Genomic DNA, 20,016 nt, shown 5'->3' with positions numbered 1-20,016 from the left:
GCATCAGAGGACCCAACCACATCAGCCACACCATCAGGGGCTCATTCACCTGCACATCCACTAATGTCATATATGCCATCATGTGCCAGCAATGCCCCTCTGCCATGTACATTGGCCAAACCGGACAGTCCCTCCGCAAAAGAATAAATGGACACAAATCGGACATCAGGAATGGTAACATACACAAGCCAGTAAGTGAACACTTCAATCTCCCTGGTCATTCTATCACAGATTTAAAAGTCACTGTCATTGAACAAAAAAACTTCAGAAACAGACTTCAAAGAGAAACAGCAGAACTAAAATTCATTTGCAAATTCAACACCATTAATCTGGGCTTGAATAGGGATTGGGAGTGGCTGGCTCACTACAGAAGCAGCTTTTCCTCTCCTGGAATTGACACCTCCTCATCTATTATTGGGAGTGGACTACATCCACCCTGATTGAATTGGCCTTGTCAACACTGGTTCGCCACTTGTGAAGTAACTCCCTGCTCTCCATGTGTCTGTATATAATGCCTGCATCTGTAGCTTTCACTCTATGCATCCGAAGAAGTGAGGTTTTTACTCACGAAAGCTTATGCCCAAATAAATCTGTTAGTCTTTAAGGTGCCACCAGACTCTTTGTTGTTTTTGTAGATACAGACTAACACGGCTACCCCCTGATATCTGATTTGATTGATCACAGAAACTCGTCACCAATGACCCCCGATCCTTTAAATGCTCGCTCCCTGAAGGATCCTGATTTTCCTATTTCCAACCCCATCCCCCTAAAGCATCCGTCTTTCAAATACTTTCCACCAACTACTAGAAACAAGGTGGGTGAGAATATCTTTAAGCTTGTCTCTCTCACCAGTAGAACTTGATACAACATAAGATGTCTGACCCACCTTGTCGCTAATATCCTGGGACAGACACGGCTACAAAACTGCATTTCCTATCCCAACTACATAGATTTCAGTAATCGAGCAATAACTATTTTTTCTTTTCTCTATGACACAGTATATAAATATTGTACTTGTCTCACTGTTTCATGTTCAGACTGACCCATTTATGACTTCTGAACACTAGTCCCAGAGAACAGGCATGGAGGTAGACCAGTTTTTTTTTTTATGTATTCATATTTCCATTCTTGTATTAATTCGGAATGATTTAAAGGGGAGAGTGAGCTAAAAACTCCTTTCCCCTCGGATTGATTGGGTATGTAATCCAGAACCCACCAATTCTTCTCTTTATATTTAACGTGTAGATTAAGGACAGATGGAGAATGTACCTGGATTCATTTACAATACTTCCATAAACTGTTTCCTCGTATTTTTCTTATTTCACAATATAAATGTATCCTAGGTTTACTGTTTGGGATTACATAATTTCTTTGATATTGATGCAAACCTTGCCAGCTAAAAAAAAGTATTTCAAGTGCCACGCAATAGTTCATCAAAAGTTTTGAGTTAACTTTCATTTATGGGAAGTCCTTGGTCAGGCAAACATTGAGTTAATCAACGCAAAACCGACAGAAAAGTAGTAAGGAGCATTTATATGGATACTGAATGCACACACTCAACTGGAAGATAAGAGAAAACAGTAACAAAGAATATATATATATATATAACTTTTACTTTCATCCTTTGAGTATTCGTATACAGTAAACTTCCATTTTACTTCTTGTATTTATGTGGCTTTTGGTTCCTCAATAGGGCAAATACATTTCCCGCATCAATCAATAATTAACACCCATACTAAAAATACAGAATAGAGTATGTGTGTCAAAACAACACCACGCATGGTTTAGTGTTAAAGCTCTTTTACAGAATAGGTGGGCGGCTCTGAAAAGAGCCTTTGGGTTACAGATGTTAGCATTCGTTCCATAGATCTTTACTTAGAACTGGTGTACTTGGTAACAGCCTTTGTACCCTCAGACACCGCGTGTTTGGCTAACTCCCCGGGGAGCAGAAGGCGCACAGCGGTCTGGATCTCCCGAGAAGTGATGGTCGAGCGCTTGTTGTAATGCGCCAGACGAGACGCTTCCCCAGCAATACGTTCAAAAATGTCATTTACAAAGGAGTTCATAATCCCCATGGCTTTAGAAGAAATGCCGGTGTCCGGATGAACTTGCTTCAATACCTTGTACACGTAAATTGAATAACTTTCTTTCCTTGTTTTTCTACGTTTCTTATCCCCCTTCTTCTGGGTCTTGGTCACGGCCTTCTTGGAACCCTTCTTGGGAGCCGGAGCAGATTTCGCCGGCTCAGGCATTTTAATAGCTAGCTGTACTCTCTCTCACAACCACAACTACAACGAACTCAAAGAAAGGCTTTCCTCCCTCTATTTATAGGTTTGCTATGCAAATGAGCAGCCTATGTTTTCTCGTTTTCTATTGGCAGTTAGATTAAACATAGGGCAACGCGTTTTATGCTGCGATTGGTCAACGTGAGATCCTCGTCTTCATTGGTTGCTCAGACAGTGACATTTTTCAACCAATCATGATTCACTAATCAGTCCAGGAGAGGGGATAAAAGGGCAAGAGTCGTTGCGTCATTATGTTTTTCCTATTTGTGTTTCTCCGAACGGTGGTGTCTGTGGTGAAGAATTGCAATGTCGGGTCGAGGAAAACAAGGAGGCAAAGTGAGAGCTAAGGCAAAGTCTCGGTCATCTCGGGCTGGCTTGCAGTTCCCGGTGGGCCGTGTTCATCGGCTTCTCCGGAAGGGTAATTATGCTGAGCGAGTTGGCGCTGGAGCCCCTGTATATATGGCTGCTGTCTTAGAATATTTGACTGCTGAGATTCTCGAGTTGGCTGGTAACGCTGCTCGCGATAACAAAAAAACCAGGATCATTCCTCGCCATTTGCAACTCGCCATCCGTAACGACGAGGAGCTCAACAAACTACTAGGGAAAGTCACGATTGCTCAAGGGGGTGTTCTGCCCAACATCCAGGCTGTGCTGCTGCCTAAGAAGACCGAAAGTCATAAAGCCAAGAGCAAGTAAAATTAATCTAGGAAAAACGAGAGATCCGACTCTGCTTAAAATTAAAAAAAAAAATAACCCAAAGGCTCTTTTCAGAGCCACCCACAGGATCGGAAAAGAGCTAAATTATTATCTTACGGTTTTAACAAAGTGTGAGTACGCTTTGTTTTAAATTCAATCATTTCACAGCAGTTTTTCTCCTAGGGTTTTCCACGTTCTGCCTTAAGTAATCAACCTTTCGAATTACCAGTAACTATTGCAATGAATTTCTAGATGTTATTGATATAATTTTGTAATTTAGTGTATGCCTCGTTCGTAGTTCAAGATGCAATATATAGAAACTAAAAATAGCCGAAATGAGGTTTTACGATTTATGTTCCGTATTTAACCCATCTCCCCAGTCCTTTTATTGTGGTCTGGTCGTTCTGCCTGTCTTAAAACAAATGCATCAGCTTGAAGGTCACTCTGACAAAGGATTCTCAGAGACGTGAATGAATTTAGAGGATTGGCTGAAACACAAGCACAGCAAGAGGTGGATGTACAATAAAAAGGACGAAAAGTATCAAGATACATGTATTACATAAAAACTGAACAGCATTCATAGATCTCTTCATGTGTGTGCTCTGATTTAAGGGAATAAAGCTTTCCTGCGATTTAATTTAGATTGGTTTGGAAATGAACTAATGAAATCTAGAGGTGCGGTGTGTTAAACCAAACTAGCTTCTCAAATTACCGGGACTGGGCGATGAAGCGTTGAATTTAGAGAAAACCCCCTAGAAGAAATGAGTGGCCACGGGCCGCACTGAACAATTGCTGCACTGGGCGGGCTTTTCAAACCCGACAGCCGTTTTCATTTCGTTGCTACTCAGCTGCGTTTTGTATTTTTTCCTTCTCTCTCTTCTCCCTCGTTCCTCCCAATCACCAGCGGCGCTTCCCATTTTCCTCATTCTCTCCTTTCACCTTCTGTACTGAAGAGATCGAGGCGCTCCAAAGAGTACGCCCTGCAGAACTGAGTTAAGAGGTTATCAGAGTTTTAGTAGATTCCCAGCTCACATGTACTGAGCGCTGCTGTTTCGGTGTCGTAGAGTGCCGAAGTTGCCATGAGGGCGACAGGTGGTGGTGGGGATCCTCGTTTTATGGGGAGCACAGAGTCCCACAATGAGCCAATACATCGGTATTTTCTGCATCGATTCCCCGCCTATACCATGGCTGCAACCCCGAAGGATCAAAGTTCCTCCCTCAGCCCAAGTGAGCCAAAGCACCAGCTATGGGGGAACTGCTCAAGTGCCTATAACTCCATCTCTAGCCATCTCCCCCACAATCCATTTTATAATTTATCTCCAGCATGTTTAATGCACTTTACTGCATCGACTCCCTGCAGAGCAGGGATGAAGGATAACTAGCTTATCTATGCTCCAGGGGGGTAAGCAACGTTGATAGGAGAGAGCTTGGAACTCTGGAGTTGTGCATGTAGCTTGTAGCAGTGATATTGTGGGTGGGGAGTGCTATTCATACCTCCTCGTTTCAAAGCCTCCCCCTTTTATATCTCAAGCTCCAAATAAATGTGTTCATCCTCCCAAAATGTAGCCTTGATGTGAAATACAAACTTCCTGCTGCCATGCAACAGCTCTCTCTCCAGGCTGAGGTAAAGCATCTTTCCTTTGAGTCCCATTAAAATTAGAATGCTCCTTATTCAGTGCTAGGCCATCAGTTTATTACACGCAGCTTTACCAATTGGACCTCTACAGTCACAAAGAGAACCTTTGGCAATAGGTTGGGTAGGTGTGTTGTGGATTAAATAGGATTTCTGTGATTTATTTAAATAACCTTTATTTCTCTTGTTTTGACACAGTAACAGTAACTTGTGTTTGGGGTATTGTTTCCAAGAACTTAGTTTTACTTTTACACCACACTTTTGTAAGCAACCTATCTTCTTTTGTGCGTGTTAAAAATATTTTAACTACATGTGCTAATTGTATATTTATAGTTTTTTTTAAAGGGAACAATTCTGGCTTTATTTTTGAAGGTTGTCTATTTTAAGACCAAACATCCCAAACACATAGAAAAGAAGAGCAGAATATAGGAAAATGCATCTTTTCTCTCTGATGCTTTCGGTTTAGTTACAATGAAGTGTTGCAGAGCTACATTTTTTCTGGTTGGCTGAAATGGACTCTTTTTGGGAGGTGGGTGAGACTAGAGGTAGGAGGCAGAAATTATTTCACTGTCACTGGTCCAATTACCCTCTTGGTTCCAAGATGACACCTTATATAGGCTTTAAGTCATTGGCTCTTGTTATACCTTTGCCTGCTAGATTTAAGAGCCCTCTACTATAAACTAAACAAAAACAAAACAAACAAAAACTCTCCAGGTCAGTGCTTGGAGACTGTGAACAGAACACCCTTACTCTTCTCTTGTATAAGCTAAACAGAATGAATTTCTTAAGTGTCTTTGTAAGGTAGATGTTCCAGGCTTCAATTCATTCTTGGAGTTTTCTGAAACCTGTCCAAATTTTTCAACATCCTTTTTGGAGCATGGACACTAGAACTAGACAAAGAATTACTATAATGGTGTCACCAAAGCCACATAAAGAAGTAATACCACCCTAATTATACATCTAAGGTTTGTGTTAGAACTCTTAGCAACAGCATTGCACCAGAGCTCCTGTTTAATTGGCTACCTACCTTTTTCAGAGTCACTGTTTTCCAGGACAGAGTCAACCAGCCTGTAAGTGTGTCCTACATTCTTTGTCCCTAGATGTATAACCTTGCACTTAGGTTTATTAAAATATATAATGTGCTGATGATCATGATGGTGATGCTTGTAATACCCACTGCCACACATAACCAAGTTGACAAGTACTCCCAGAAAACTAGTGTCCAAAAAAACCATGGCAATGTTTTCTCAATAAAAACAATTATCTGTATGTGCATATTTATTGTCATCATAAGAACATTTTGCTCTGTTATGCTAACAATTCTCTTACCTCAGCAGAAATCTTAACATGCGCAACTTGGTGGACTTCTGAGTGGTGTGTTTTTGGGAGGTGCCTTCATTGTTTAGATGGAAGGAAGGCTTTTAGCAGCCTTATGTGTATCAACCTCTCATTTTTCTATTTCAGTAACCTTTCCTTAGTTCCTCCTGAGCCACTGACACATCAGGCAATCCAGTTCTTCCACTGATTATGGACATTCATTAATTGTGGTACTTCTTTCCAGATGATGCCAGCATATTGAATACCCTTTGTCATTGTCTTCTGCCAGTGTTTCCTTGGCCTTCCTCACTTTCTTTTTCCTCCCTTGGGTACCCAATTCCATACTTGCTTACCATGTCTCCCATCTTCCATACTGTGTACATCTCCCAACCACCTGAGCCTTCTTTCTTTGTTTATATTATCTAACACGTCCTGCTCTGTCAGCCCTCTTACTCTCGCATTTCTTATTTTGTTTTTCCATTAAATGTGTAGTGTCTTCCTCAACCATCTGTAATTGGCAGCTTCTAATCTCTTTTTGTTAGTCACTGTCATCTTCCAAATCTCTGCTCCTCACAATACTGTGTTCAGTACAACCACATGGTATAGTCTGATCTTTAGTTTGGTATGGAGACCTCTGTTTGACCAGATGTTGTTCATCCTTCCAAAGGTGGTATTTACTTTTCCTAATCTTGTATGAATATCTTAATGGCAGCCACCTTCAAATATCATCACATCCCCTGGTAGCCAAGACTCTTCTATCTGATCAACTTCTTTCCCATTCATGTACACCTTTGCTTCTGTTAAGATCATGAAGGTAGGAAACCAGACGACTGTGCAAAGGTGTATATGGATGACAAGGAGATTGTAGTTGAAGCAGTGTCTAACTGTGAAACTGGGTTATAGTTTCATGATCTGTGGCAAAGTTAGGTATGTTAGGTCACCCAGAATCACTGTTGGTATAGAGTCAGCCCTAATGGTAAGGTAGTAGGGTGAGAAGAGTGTCCTTCATTGTCTGCTCAGTGAGTGTGTGTGTGTGTAAAGGGGTCTGTGTCTGTGTGTGTGTGTGTGTATAAAGGTGTGTGTAGGCGGAAAGGGGGCATTTATTTATTTTTAAATACAAATAAAGTTTTGTCATAATTGTGTCTAGCTGCCCTCTGTATGTGTTAAGAAATGGCAGTGACCCACTAACACCTTTATTACCTTAGAGGGGTAGCCTTTTCAATTATGGTATAGTTGTACCACGGTTAAGTTTGTATTACAAAGTTCAGTTTAATAAGAGCTTTAAACAGGATCTTTGTAACAATTGCATTGAAAAGGCAAAAATAAAAACATAGACTATAAACACTGAGGATCTTTGATTTTTTTTTATGGTGATTTGATAAATAACATAGGATGACCATGAGTTGCCAATATGAAGTGGCCATGAACAAGGCTAATGCAATCCTAGGATGAATCAGGCAAGGTTTTTCCTATAGAGATAGGTAAGTGTTATTACCATTGTACAAGGGACTAGTGAGACCTCAACTGGAATACTGTGTTCAAGTCTGTTCTTCCATATTTCAGAACGATTAAATCATTCTGGAATAGGTACTGAAAAATGATACTGGAATGATCAGAGGAATGGAGAACTTGCCTTAACAGAGAGACTTAAGGAGCTGGGCTTGTTTAACCTAACAAAATGAAGGCTGAAGGGAGATATGATTGCTGTCCATACATACATCAGAGGGATAAACACCAAGGAGGGAGAGGAGTTCTTTAAGTTAAGGATTAAAGGTGCACAAGAAGATATGGATATACACATGCCATCAACAAGTTTACACTTGAAATTAGACAAAGATTTCTAACCGTCAGAGGAGTGAAGTTCTGAACCAGCCTACTGTGGCATATGGCCCAGCCACAATTTCTATTAGCAAATGTGGTTGGAGATGGGACACTAGATGGGGAAAGCTCTGAGTTACTACAGAGAATTCTTTCCCAGGAGTCTGGTTGGTGGGTCTGACCCACATGCTCGGGGTCTAACTGATCACCATATTTGGGGTCAGGAAGGAATTTTCCTCAAGGTCAGATTAGCAGAGATGTCTTCCTCTGCAGTGTTGGGCAAGGGTCAGTTGCTGGTTTGAATTAGATTAAATGGTAGATTCTTTGCAACTTTGAAGTCTTTAAATCAATATTTGAGGACTTAAGTAACTCAGATAGAGGTTATGGGCCTATTGCAAGAGCAGGTGGATGAGATTCTGTGGCCTGCAATGTGCAGAAGGTCTGACTAGATGATCATGATGATGGTCCCTTCTTGCCTTAAAGGGTATGTCTACACTACGAAATTAGGTCAATTTAATAGAAGTTGTTTTTTTTAGAAATCGATTTGATACAATCAATTGTGTATGTCCCCACTAAGCGCATTAAGTCGACGCAGTGCGTCCACAGTACCGAGGCTAGTGTCTACTTTCAGAGCATTGCACTATGGTAGCTATCCCACAGTTCCCACAGTCCACCGCCCATTGGAATTCTGGGTTGAGCTCCCAATGCCTGATGGGGCAAAAACATTGTTGTGGGTGGTTCTGGGTACATGTCATCAGGCCCCCCTCCCTCAGTGAAAGCAACAGCTGAGAATCATTTCGCGCCTTTTTTCTGTGCAGACACCATACCACGGCAAGTATGGAGCCCGGTCAGATCACCGCGGCAGTCATGAGCACTGTAAACACTACACGCATTATCCTGCAGTGTATGCAGCACCAGAACCTGCAAAAGCAGGTGAGGAGGCAACGACAGCGCGGTGATGAGAGTGATGAGGACATGGACACAGACTTCTCTCAAAGCATGGGCCCTGGCAATTTGGACATCATGGTGGTAATGGGGCAGGTTCATGCCGTGGAACGCTGATTCTGGGCCTGGGAAACAAGCACAGGCTGGTGGGACTGCATAGTGTTGCAGGTCTGGGATGATTCCCTGTGGCTACAAAACTTTCGCATGTGTAAGGGCACTTTCATGGAACTTTGTGACTTGCTTTCCCCTGCGCTGAAGCGCAAGAATGTCAAGATGAGAGCAGCCCTCACAGTTCACAAGCGAGTGGCGATAGCCCTCTGGAAGCTTGTAATGCCAGACAGCTACCGGTCAGTCGGAAATCAATTTGGAGTGGGCAAATCTATTGTGGGGGCTGCTGTGATCCAAGTAGCCAAGGCGATCACTGACCTGCTGCTGTCAAGGGTAGTGACTCTGGGAAATGTGCAGGTCATAGTGGATGGCTTTGCTGCAATGGGATTCTCTAACTGTGGTGGGGCGATAGACAGAACACATATCTCTATCTTGGGACTAGAGCACCAAGGCAGCCAGTACATAAACCAAAAGGGGTACTTTTCAATGGTGCTGCAAGCACTGGTGGATCACAAGGGACGTTTCACCAATATCAACATGGGATTGCCGGGAAAGGTACATAACACTCATATCTTTAGGAACTCTGGTCTGTGTAAACAGCTGCAGCAAGGGACTTACTTTCCAGACTGGAAAATAACTGTTGGGGATGTTGAAATGCCTATAGTTATCCTTGGGGACCCAGCCTACCCCTTAATGCCATGGCTCATGAAGCTATACACAGGCACCCTGGACAGTAGTCAGGATCTGTTCAACTGTTGGCTGACCAAGTGCAGAATGGTGGTAGAATTTGCCTTTGAACGTTTAAAGTGTGCTGGCCCAGTTTACTGACTCGATTAGACCTCAGTGAAACCAATGTTCCCATTGTTATTACTGCTTGCTGTGTGCTCCACAATATCTGTGTGAGTAAGGGGGAGACGTTTATGGCAGGGTGGGAGGTTGAGGCAAATCGCCTGGCCGCTGATTAAGTGCAGCCAGACACCAGGGCAGTTAGAAGAGCACAGCAGGGCACGCTGCACATCAGAGAAGCTTTGAAAACCAGTTTCACGACTGGCCAGGCTACGGTGTGAAAGTTCTGTTTGGTTATCCTTGATGAAAACCTGTCCCCTTGGTTCACTCTACTTCCCTGTAAGTCAACTACCCTCCCCTCCCCCCTTTGATCACCGCTTGCAGAGGCTATAAAATCATTGTTATTTTAAATTCATGCATTCTTTATTATTTCATCACACAAATGGGGGGATAACTGCCAAGGTAGCCCAGGAGGGGTAGCGGAAGAGGAAAGCACCAGGTGGGGTGGTGGAGGAGGGAAGGACAAGGTTACACTGCACTTCAAAACTTGTTGAATGCCAGCCTTTTGTTGCTTGGAGAGTCCTTTAGGTTGGAGTGGTTGGGTGCCCAGAGGCTCCCCCACCGCGTTCTTGGGCATCTGGGTGAGGAGGCTATGAAACTTGGGGAGGAGGGCGGTTCATTACACAGGGGCTGCAGTGGCGGTCTGCTCCTGCTTCCTTTTCTGCACCTCAACAATACGCTGGAGAATATCAGTTTGATCTTCTCGTAGCCTCAGCATTGCATCCTGCCTCCTCTCATCACACTGACAACACCTATCATCTTGATCCCGCCACATGTCCTCGCGTTCATTTAGTGATTTCCTGCACTCTGAAAGTGTCTGCCTCCATGCATTCTGCTGGGCTCTTTCAGTGTGGGAGGACTGCATAAGCTCAGAGAACATTTCATCACGAGTGCATTTTTTTAACCTTCTAATCTTCGCTAGCCTCTGGGACGCAGATGATATGGAGAGCATTGAAACATTTGCAGCTGTGGGAGGAAAAAAAGGGAGAGTAGTATTTAAAAAGACACATTTTAGAGAACAATGGGTAGACTCTTTCACGGTGAACCAAGCTGTTAACATTATATGGTTTCAAACAGCAGCGCCCTCATTTCCCATACCAAGCACCTGTTGGGTTGGCCATTTAAAATGGGTTGGCCATTTAAAAGGAGGAGCTGCGGTTTTTGGTTAAAGTGCAGCACAAACCCAACTAACCCCCTCCTCCCCCACATACACACACCCTATTATCTGGGATGATCGCTTCACCCCTCCCCCCACTGCGTGGCGCACAGCGGGGATGATTTCTGTTCAGCCACAGGCAAACAGCCCAGCAGGAACGGTCACCTCTGAATGTCCCCTTAATAAAATTCCCCTATTTCAACCAGGTGACCGTGAATGATATCACTCTCCTTAGGATAACACAGAGAGATAAAGAACGGATGTTGCTTGAATGCCAGCAAACACTGGGACCATACACTGCCATGCTTTGATATGCAATGATTCCAGAGTACGTGCTACTGGCCTGGCTTGGTAAAGTGTGCTACTATGGAGGACGGAATAAGGCTGCCCTCTCCAGAAACCTTTTGCAAAGGCTTTGGGAGTACATCCAGGAGAGCTTCATTGAGATGTCCCTGGAGGATTTATGCTCCATCCCCATACACGTTAACAGACTTTTCCAGTAGCTGTACTGGCCACGAATGCATCCCAAGTTTTCAGGGCAAATTAATCATTAAACATGCTTGCTTTTAAACCATGTACAATATTTACAGAGGTACACTCACCAGAGGTCCCTTCTCCGCCTTCAAGGTCCGTGAGCCTGCCTTGGGTGGATTGGGAGGGTACTGGGTCTAGGGTGATAAAGAGTTCCTGGCTGTCAGGGGAAAAAGTTTTCTCCCCTTGCGTGCTATGCTCTATCTTCAATGTCCCCCTCATCATCATCTTCCTTGTCCCCAAAATCCGCATCCCTGTTGTGTGAGAATCCATTGATGGAGTCCACGCACAGGGGTGGGGTAGTTGTAGGGGCACCCCCTAGAATGGCATGCAGCTCATCATAGAAGCGGCATGTCTGGGGCTCTGACCCGGAGCGGCCGTTTGCCTCTCTCGTTCTTTGGTAGGCTTGTCTGAGCTCCTTAAGTTTCAGGTGGCACTGCTGCAGGTCCCTGTTATAGCCTCTGTCCTTCATGCCCTTGGAGATTTTTTCAAATATTTGGGCATTTTGTCTTTTGGAATGGAGTTTGGATAGCACGGATTCATCTCCTCAAACAACAATCAGATCCAGTACCTCCCGTTTGGTCCATGCTGGAGCTCTTTTGCGATTCTTGGACTCCATGGTCACCTGTGCTGATGAGCTCTGCATGGTCTCCTGTGCTGATCAGCTCGCCATGCTGGCCAAACAGGAAATGAAATTCAAAAGTTCGTGGGGCTTTTCCTGTCTACCTGGCCAGTGCATCAGAGTTGAGAGTGCTGTCCAGAGTGGTCACAATGAAGCACTCTGGGATAGCTCCCAGAGAACAATATCGTCAAATTGCGTCCACGCTACCCCAAATTCGACCCAGCAACGTTGATTTCAGCGCTAATCCCCTCATCGGGGAGAAGTACCGAAATCGATTTTAAGAGCCCTTTAAGTTGACAGAAATAGCTTCGTTGTGTGAATGGGTGCAGGGTTAAATCGATCCAACACTGCTAAATTCAACCTAAACTCGTAGTGTAGACCAGGCCAAGTCTAAGAATCTAATACAGAGAGAAGAATAAGAGTGTAAAATTCATCTTTGGGGGCAATTTTTCACTGAGTTGTCTCACTTTTCTAGGGCCTGACCTTTCTCCACATTGTTGCTCCTTATGGACTGAATTCTAGAGTATCTGTTATACATAGGTTGTATTTGTCTATAGATGGTTATATAATGTTATAGCCATAATGATAAATATGTGCATCAAGGAGAACCCACTGAATTTGATAACAAATCTTCAGTGGTATGAATGCTATTGCTCACTTTTGGGGACAAAAACACACAAGAACCTCTGTGCTCAAATACCATTGCAGCCTAGGAGAAAATTCCCAGATCAAAGATATAGGAGATTAGCAGTTACAATTTTACCTTTTCTAACTGTTCCTTAAATTCCCATGCACTTCATTACCCTTATTATTGACTAAGGTCATGAACCCAAACAAGCACACGAGGTCACTGCAGGCCAGGTCTCTAACATAACAAACCCTTGGCTTGTCTACACTTAAAATACTACAGCAGCATAGTGGTGCTGCTGCAGCACTTCAGTGTAGACACTACCTACTGCGACCGGAGGGATTTTCCCATTGGCATAGGTAATCCACCTCCCCAAGAGGTGATAGGTTGACAGAAGAAGTCTTCTATTGACCTAGAGCTGTCTACATAGGGACTTAGGTCAGTTTAACTTTGCTGCTCAGGGGTGTGGATTTTTCACACCCTGACCAATGTAGGAAAACCAACCTAATTTTCTAGTGTAGACAAGGCCCTTGTGTTATCCATTACCTTTAAGGATAACATAAAGCAGTTTTGGTTATCCTGTTTCTAATCACTACAAAGTACACTCCTCTCCCAGAGCCTAGGATAGAATCCAGGATTCTTGGTCACCGATGTTCTACTGATGACTAATAAATATCTGTGTAACCCACTGATAAAGTGTGTGTTAAAGCCCCTCCAGTGGCTAGTATACAATGGGGCTAGCAATTAATCTTGTACCTCAGGTAGTAAGAGTTTAAGCAAGGGATTTAAACCTGCTGATGGTCTATATGAAGTAAGGGTAGTGATGCACACTATGAGAAGACATCCTTAAAACAGATTGTGTACTTTAAAACTATGATACTCTGTAAATTATGCTGTAAACCGCTGACATACACATAATTTTACATTTCAGTCGTCATACATTTTTCCTGTATAATCCATTATTCAGCATGTGTTTGGTGCATCCCCTTTGGGTCCCCAGCCATGTCTGTGACAGTTGCCTACTCAAAAGTTGGACTCTGTAACACAAAATGTAAAAGCATATGCTTTTAGCTCCTGAGGTCATCAGTTCACTCCCCACCATCAGCCAAGGCAGTGAGTGTCACACTTTTCCCACACAGACATGTTGGAAGGTTGAGAGGTATGTTCATACTGGCAGGGAGAAGGGACCGAGATGAAAGGGCAGTGTAATGCAGGGAAATGCTGTATTCAGGTTCCAGAATTCCATGAGAAGCTATGGAGTATATGGTGATATGAGTGATGACCAAAGCTCCTTCATAGAGGTTTCCTCCAGCTGACAGGTTATGTCATCACTGTTACACATGGAGAATAGTACTTATATTCAGTAACTCATTAGCGGGGATAAAATGCTATAGACAAATTATTTACTGAGGCATATCGCAGCAGCTCACACTCCTCGGGAGGGTCAGCATAATCAGAAGTGGCTTCTGCATCTCACTGTTCCCCTCTGAATCCCAGGCAGGTGCATCTCCCTTTTCCCAGATTCTGTGGTCCTATCCACTGAGGTACACCAAAGCTACATAAAAAAATCTAGTAAATTAGAAAAAAAATACTATATTTAGTGGCAATACAGGATATGGCATGATACATTTTATCCACCCAAAACTTTTTTTAAATGGCAATAAAAAGTTAAAGTGACAGACTTGTGGCTTCCTTTCACCTTCACACTGCCTGCAATGCCATCAAAGATGTACTCCATGCCTTTTTTTTCACTTCCATTGCCACCAGATTGCAAAAAAAAAACAACAATACACACGCCAACTTCATTAAACTTGCAGTCTAATGTAAAACTGTCATGGATCCACAGGATAGGGACTATGGCCCCTGCTTTGGAACATTCTCTAGGAGGAACCTCTTCCATTGGGCAGACCCCCTGTGGCTTCACTGCCTCCTTAGACTGGACCTCTGGACCTTCTGTACTCCTGCTTCACATGGTGAGCTCTGTTCAGCTAGTCCCACTCAGACATGAAACTTGTACATTCTCCACGGATCAATACACCTCAGCAAGCATTTGCAGTGACATTCATGCAATGTTATCAAAACAGAAGGGTTAATTAGCCATCTGGAACACAGCATAGGAAGTCCTTAGGTTAGCATAGAAAAATGAAGGTGAAAACATAATTTTTTTATAGGTAGCTGGAGCCCAACCATGCTGTAGTGAACCCTTTTGTTCAAGCTCTGTCTTTTTGTCCATCTGGCTCCTACATCAGACTCCCAGGTGTGTGTCCTGACTGCTTCCTGCAGTCCACCCTTACCTGTCTCACACCTCTCCTGTCCTTAGATCTCAAGCTGGGAGGGCATTGTTGTTCATATTCCCTAAGGAGAGGTGAGGAAGTCCATATCCCTCTGGGTCATTGATTTCTAGGTATCAATGTCCTGGTGACTGGATTTGCCATTGTCTTCTCAGCTGTTCCACTGATGTGGGGATTGAAGCCCACTTGACCCAGACAGCTAGGTGCCATTCACACCTGTGTCTTAGTCTGCCCCAAGAGCAAACAGACCTTTTCCACCCACTAGGTAACAATGCAGCATATAGGATAAACTGAGGCACATATACACATCATATAAATACTACAGAAAATTCCCACTTTATCACAAAAATATTAACAGTGACATCAGCAGTGTTAAGGCAGAATAACTTCCAAAATGCTTTCACTGTGTGGCAATCAGATGTGTTGATATAATTGATACAATAGCATATGAGGTCACTGTCAAAGTTTTGCATTAGAGTGAAAGTTGGATGAGTGAACAGTGCCCTCATCAACATAGGCTGTAAAATATAAGGGTAGCTCAGCACAGGGGTATACAAATGTTTAATGTGTCATTCTGACATTATTCATTCACAGCTACTTGTCCCAGGTTTTCAGAAAAACTCAGTGTCACCAGCCTATAGTAGTGGTCAGGACACAAGACAGGTGTCCCTCTAGTGAACATACTGGTCAAGTACTGCACAGAGCCAGTTGCTTCAGAAGTAGGAGTAAGGAGTTTGCAACCAGGGCCGGCTCCAGGCACCAGCTTACCAAGCAGGTGCTTGGGGCGGCCACTTCGGAGAGGGGCGGCACGTCCAGCTGTTCGGCGGCAATTCGGCGGACGGTCCCTCACTCCTGCTCGGAGCGAAGGACCTCCCGCCGAATTGCAGACGCAGATTGCGATCGCGGCTTTTTTGGGGGGGGTTGGCTGCTTGGGGTGGCCAAAACACTGGAGCCGACCCTGTTTGCAACAATAAATCAGTGAACTGCTAGTCTCAATATCTAGCGCATCACAATTACCACTGGAATACCCTCCCTGAGGTCTGAAGATGCCTCTCAATTGCTTTACAAAATCTCCAGCAGAAATTTTGCTCACTGAGAAAACTGCATAAATATTCACCCTGTCTTATCTTTAGGGAAAGTGATCTGGAAATAGCATTGGTTCCCAAGGATTTCAGGCATGTGATGTTATCTCCTCCAGGTAGGCCTCAGATTCCCAGAAGGCTTTTTGAAATCTCCAACAACCAACTGCTTCGGTAAACTGTTCCAGGAATTGTGGGACAGAGAGGTACCAAGAGTAGAGGGCATCTATTACAGTACAGTAGTAGTATTAATGGTGGCAAACTGCTCCCAAAACATCATGTCTATTGTGGACAAACTGCACTATTGGTACTTAAACTAGTGTAGTCCAATGTATCCAATTACCAATAGTTCAATTCTCTAATGAAGACACAGACCATTTTGAAATGCCCAAGATGTATGCATTTGTAAATTGTCAGCGGCAGTTACTTTTTGCTTCATTTTAATTTATTTGAATAACAATCTAGATTTAGAAGGGGAAAAAAGGGAGGGGGGAGGGGTACTAGACAGAACTATGAACCAGATGCAAAACATAGCACAAATTTCATTTATTTATTTAGAAAATCTGTTGTACACAATATATTAAGACAAGTATAAATACATTTTTCCTCAGATTTTGGACATATAAAATATTAGATGTGACAAGAAGTACTTTATTATTTTGCCATAAAACACTCCTCTTAATGCAACCTATAAGGATATTAACCTTTGTACAAACTACATTGCATTGTTGACTCAAATTCAATTTGTGATCCACCATAACTCCCAAATTCTTTTCAGAAGTACTGCCATACAGTCAATTATTCCCTAATTTATAGTTGTGTGTTTGATTTTTCATTCCTGAGTATAGTATTTGCAATTATCTTTATTGAATTTCATGTTGTTGACTTCAGACCAATTCTCCAATTTGTCAATGTCATGTTGAATTCTTTCTAATCCTGCCCTCCAAAGTGCTTGCAACCCTTTCAAGCTTAGTGTCATCTGCAAATTGCATAAACATATTCTCCACTCTATTATCCAAGTCATTCATGAAAACATTGAACAGTACCAGACCCAGTATTAACCCCTGTGGGACCCCACTAGATACACTCTCACAGTTTAAAAGTGAATCATTGATATCTACTCTTTGAGTATGTTCATTCAACCAGTTGTAAACCCACCTTATAGTAAGTTCATCCAGCCCGCATTTCCCTAATTTGCTTATGAGAATGTCATGTGGAACTGTGTCAAAAGCCTTATTAAAATCAAGTTAGATCACATCTACCACTTGCCCTCTATCCATTAGGATGGCATTCCTGTCAAAGAATGAAATTAGGTTGGTTTGGCATAATTTGTTAGAACATAAGAAGGGCCATACTGGATCAGACCAAAGGTCCATCTAGCCCAGCATCCTGTGTTCTGACAGTGGCCAATGCCAGGTGCCCCAGAGGTAATGAACAGAACAGGTAATCATCAAGTGATCCATCCCCAGTCACCCATTCCCACAAACAGAGGGTAGGGACGCCACCCCTGTCCATCCTGACAAATAGCCATTGATAGACCTATCCTCCATGAAATTATCTTGTTCTTTTTTTATCCCTGTTATAGTGAAATGTATTCTGGACAAATACATGCTGGCTGTTCCTTATAAGACTATTCTCCTCCAGGTGCTTATAAATTGATCGTTTAATAATTTGTTCCACTATCTTTCCAGGTATCAAAGATATGCTGACTCATCTATAATTACCTGGGTACTCTGTTCCCCTTTTTAAAGACAGGTACTATGTTTGCCCTTCTATGGTTTTCTGAAACCGAACCCATCCTTCATGAACTTTTGAATATAATTGCTAATCGTTCTGAAATTGCTTCAGTTAGTTGGTGCAGTACCCTAGGATGAATTTCATGAGGCTCTGATGACTTGAATACATCTGATTTATCTAAATATTCTTTAATCTGTTCTTTCCCTATTTTGTCTTGCATCACTTCCCCCCTGTTGTGAATATTAATTGTGTTGAATATCTGGTCAGCATTAATTTTTTTAGTGAAGACTGAAGGAAAATGGACATTAAACATCTCAGCTTTCTTGATGTAACCACTTATTAGCTCTCCTGTCCTGCTGAGTAAAAGACTACACTGTCGTCCTGCATCTTTCTCTTGCTGCTGGTGTATTTAAATAACCTCTTCTTGTTGCCTTTTATCGCCCTGGCTAGGTCTAATTCAATTTGTGCCTTAGCTGTTTTGATTTTTCTCCTACTTGCTTGTGTTATTCTTTTGTATTCCTCCTGAGTAATTTGTCCATGTGTCCACTTATGCTAGGATTCCTTTTTGATTTTCAGGTTATTAAAGTGCTCCCGATGGAGCCATATTGGCTCCTTACTATTTTGTCCATTTTTACTTCACATTGAAATAGTTTACAGTTGTACCTTTTTTTATATTGTCGCCTTGAGAAACTGCCAGCTCTCCTGAACTCCCTTTTCCCCTAGGATTTGCTTTCTATGGTAGCTTGCCTACCAGTTCTCTCTGTTTGTTAAAGTCTACTTTTTTTAATTGTATTGGCCTTATTCTGCTGCTCTCACTCCTTCCTTTCCTTAGAATCATTAAATCTATCAAACTGCCTTCCACCTTCAGATTTGCTACCAATTATTTCCTGTTTGTCAGAATCAAGTCTAAAATGGCAGTCCCCCTGGTTACTTCCTCCACTTTCTGAAATAAAAGGTTGACCCCAATACTTCCAAGAACTTGTTGGACATTTTCTATTTTGTCATATTACTTTCCCAGCAAATGTCTGGGTAGTTAAATTCCCCAGGTCTTGTGTTTTGGATATTTCTATTATTTGTTCTAGAAATGCCTCATCCATCTCCTTTTCCTGATTTGGTGGTCTATAGTACTATGATGTCACTCCTTTTTTACCCCTTTTATATTTACAGGGAGACTTTCAGCTGGTCTGCCTCCCACTTCCTTCTGTGCTTCAGAACAAGTGTATATATTTTTGATGTATAATGCAACATCTCCTCCCTTTTACCCTGCCTTTCCTTCTTGAACAAACTATACCCTTCTTTACCAATATCAAATCTTGACTTATCCCACCAAGTCTCTGTCATGTCAATAATGTCATAATTTACTTCATATACTAACACTTCCAGTTCTTCCTGTTTATCCCCCATAGTCCTTGCATTTGTGTATAGACATGTAAGATGTTGAGCAGATTCCCCCACTGGTTTCCCTCTTGTTGCTTTTAGACCCTATTGTAATTTTCCATATTCCCACTAACATCTAACCCTCTGCTATATTAACTTTTCTTTATGCCTACCTGTGGGCTTTTGTCACCTGCACCCTTTGAACCTAGTTTTTAGCTCTTCTTACTAAATTGGCAAATCAGTGTGTGAAGATGCTCTTCTCTTTCTTGGTCAGGTGGACCCCATCTCTTCCAGCCAACCTTCTGCCTGGAACCACACCACATGGTCAAGGAAGCTAAAGCCCTCTTGTTGACACCATCTGTGCAGCCATGTATTCATCTCCAGATTTATGGGCCTTATCCACAACTGAGAGGATAAATGAGAACACCATCTGCACCCCTGACTCCTTCACCTTAGCTCCCAGAGCCCTATAGTCACTGCTGATCTGCTCAGGATCACACCAGGAAGTATCATTAGTGCCCATGTTGATGAACAGCATGGGGTAGTGATCAGAGGGACAGATGAGCCTCAGCAACCTTTCCATGATGTCTTGGATGCCAGCTCCAGGCAGGCAGCACATTTCCTGGGACATCATGTCAGGTCAGCAGATAGATGCCTCCATTCCCCTCAGAAGGGATTCCCCAGCCACCAGAACTCTGACTCCTCCTCTTGGGTGTAGTGACTATGAGTAAGGCTACGAGTCTTTCATGGTGTTCATGGAAGTCACCAATTCTATGACTTCCCGGGACTTCCATGACTTCTGCAGCAGCTGGCAAAGCTGACCCCAGGGCTGCCCGAGCAGCTGGGGTGGCCCTGGGGACAGTTGCACCAGCCACTGCTCAGGTGGCCCCCAGCATCTGGTCCTGGGCACTGCCATGGAGCAGCAGTCTGGGAGCAGCAGCAGCGCC

General features: G+C 43.0%; 2 protein-coding genes across 2 annotated transcripts; one reads left to right on the top strand and one right to left on the bottom strand.

The window, feature by feature from the left end:
* Nucleotides 1–1,595: 1,595 nt before the first annotated feature.
* Nucleotides 1,596–2,312, bottom strand: LOC117879249 (histone H2B 8). The gene has a single exon (XM_034774301.1). The coding sequence runs from the start codon at nucleotides 2,250–2,252 to the stop codon at nucleotides 1,872–1,874; it is 381 nt and encodes a 126-aa protein (XP_034630192.1). The 5' UTR covers nucleotides 2,253–2,312; the 3' UTR covers nucleotides 1,596–1,871.
* Nucleotides 2,313–2,431: 119 nt separating this feature from the next.
* On the top strand, nucleotides 2,432–3,022 carry LOC117879205 (histone H2A.J). Its single transcript, XM_034774232.1, has one exon. It carries the CDS (start codon nucleotides 2,592–2,594, stop codon nucleotides 2,979–2,981), a length of 390 nt encoding a protein of 129 aa, XP_034630123.1. The 5' UTR covers nucleotides 2,432–2,591; the 3' UTR covers nucleotides 2,982–3,022.
* The last annotated feature ends 16,994 nt before the right edge of the window (nucleotides 3,023–20,016 follow it).

Source organism: Trachemys scripta, chromosome 1 (assembly GCF_013100865.1).
Source record: "Trachemys scripta elegans isolate TJP31775 chromosome 1, CAS_Tse_1.0, whole genome shotgun sequence".
In the NCBI taxonomy this organism is placed as follows: domain Eukaryota; kingdom Metazoa; phylum Chordata; order Testudines; family Emydidae; genus Trachemys; species Trachemys scripta.
This window is presented reverse-complemented; position numbering and strand designations above follow the sequence as displayed.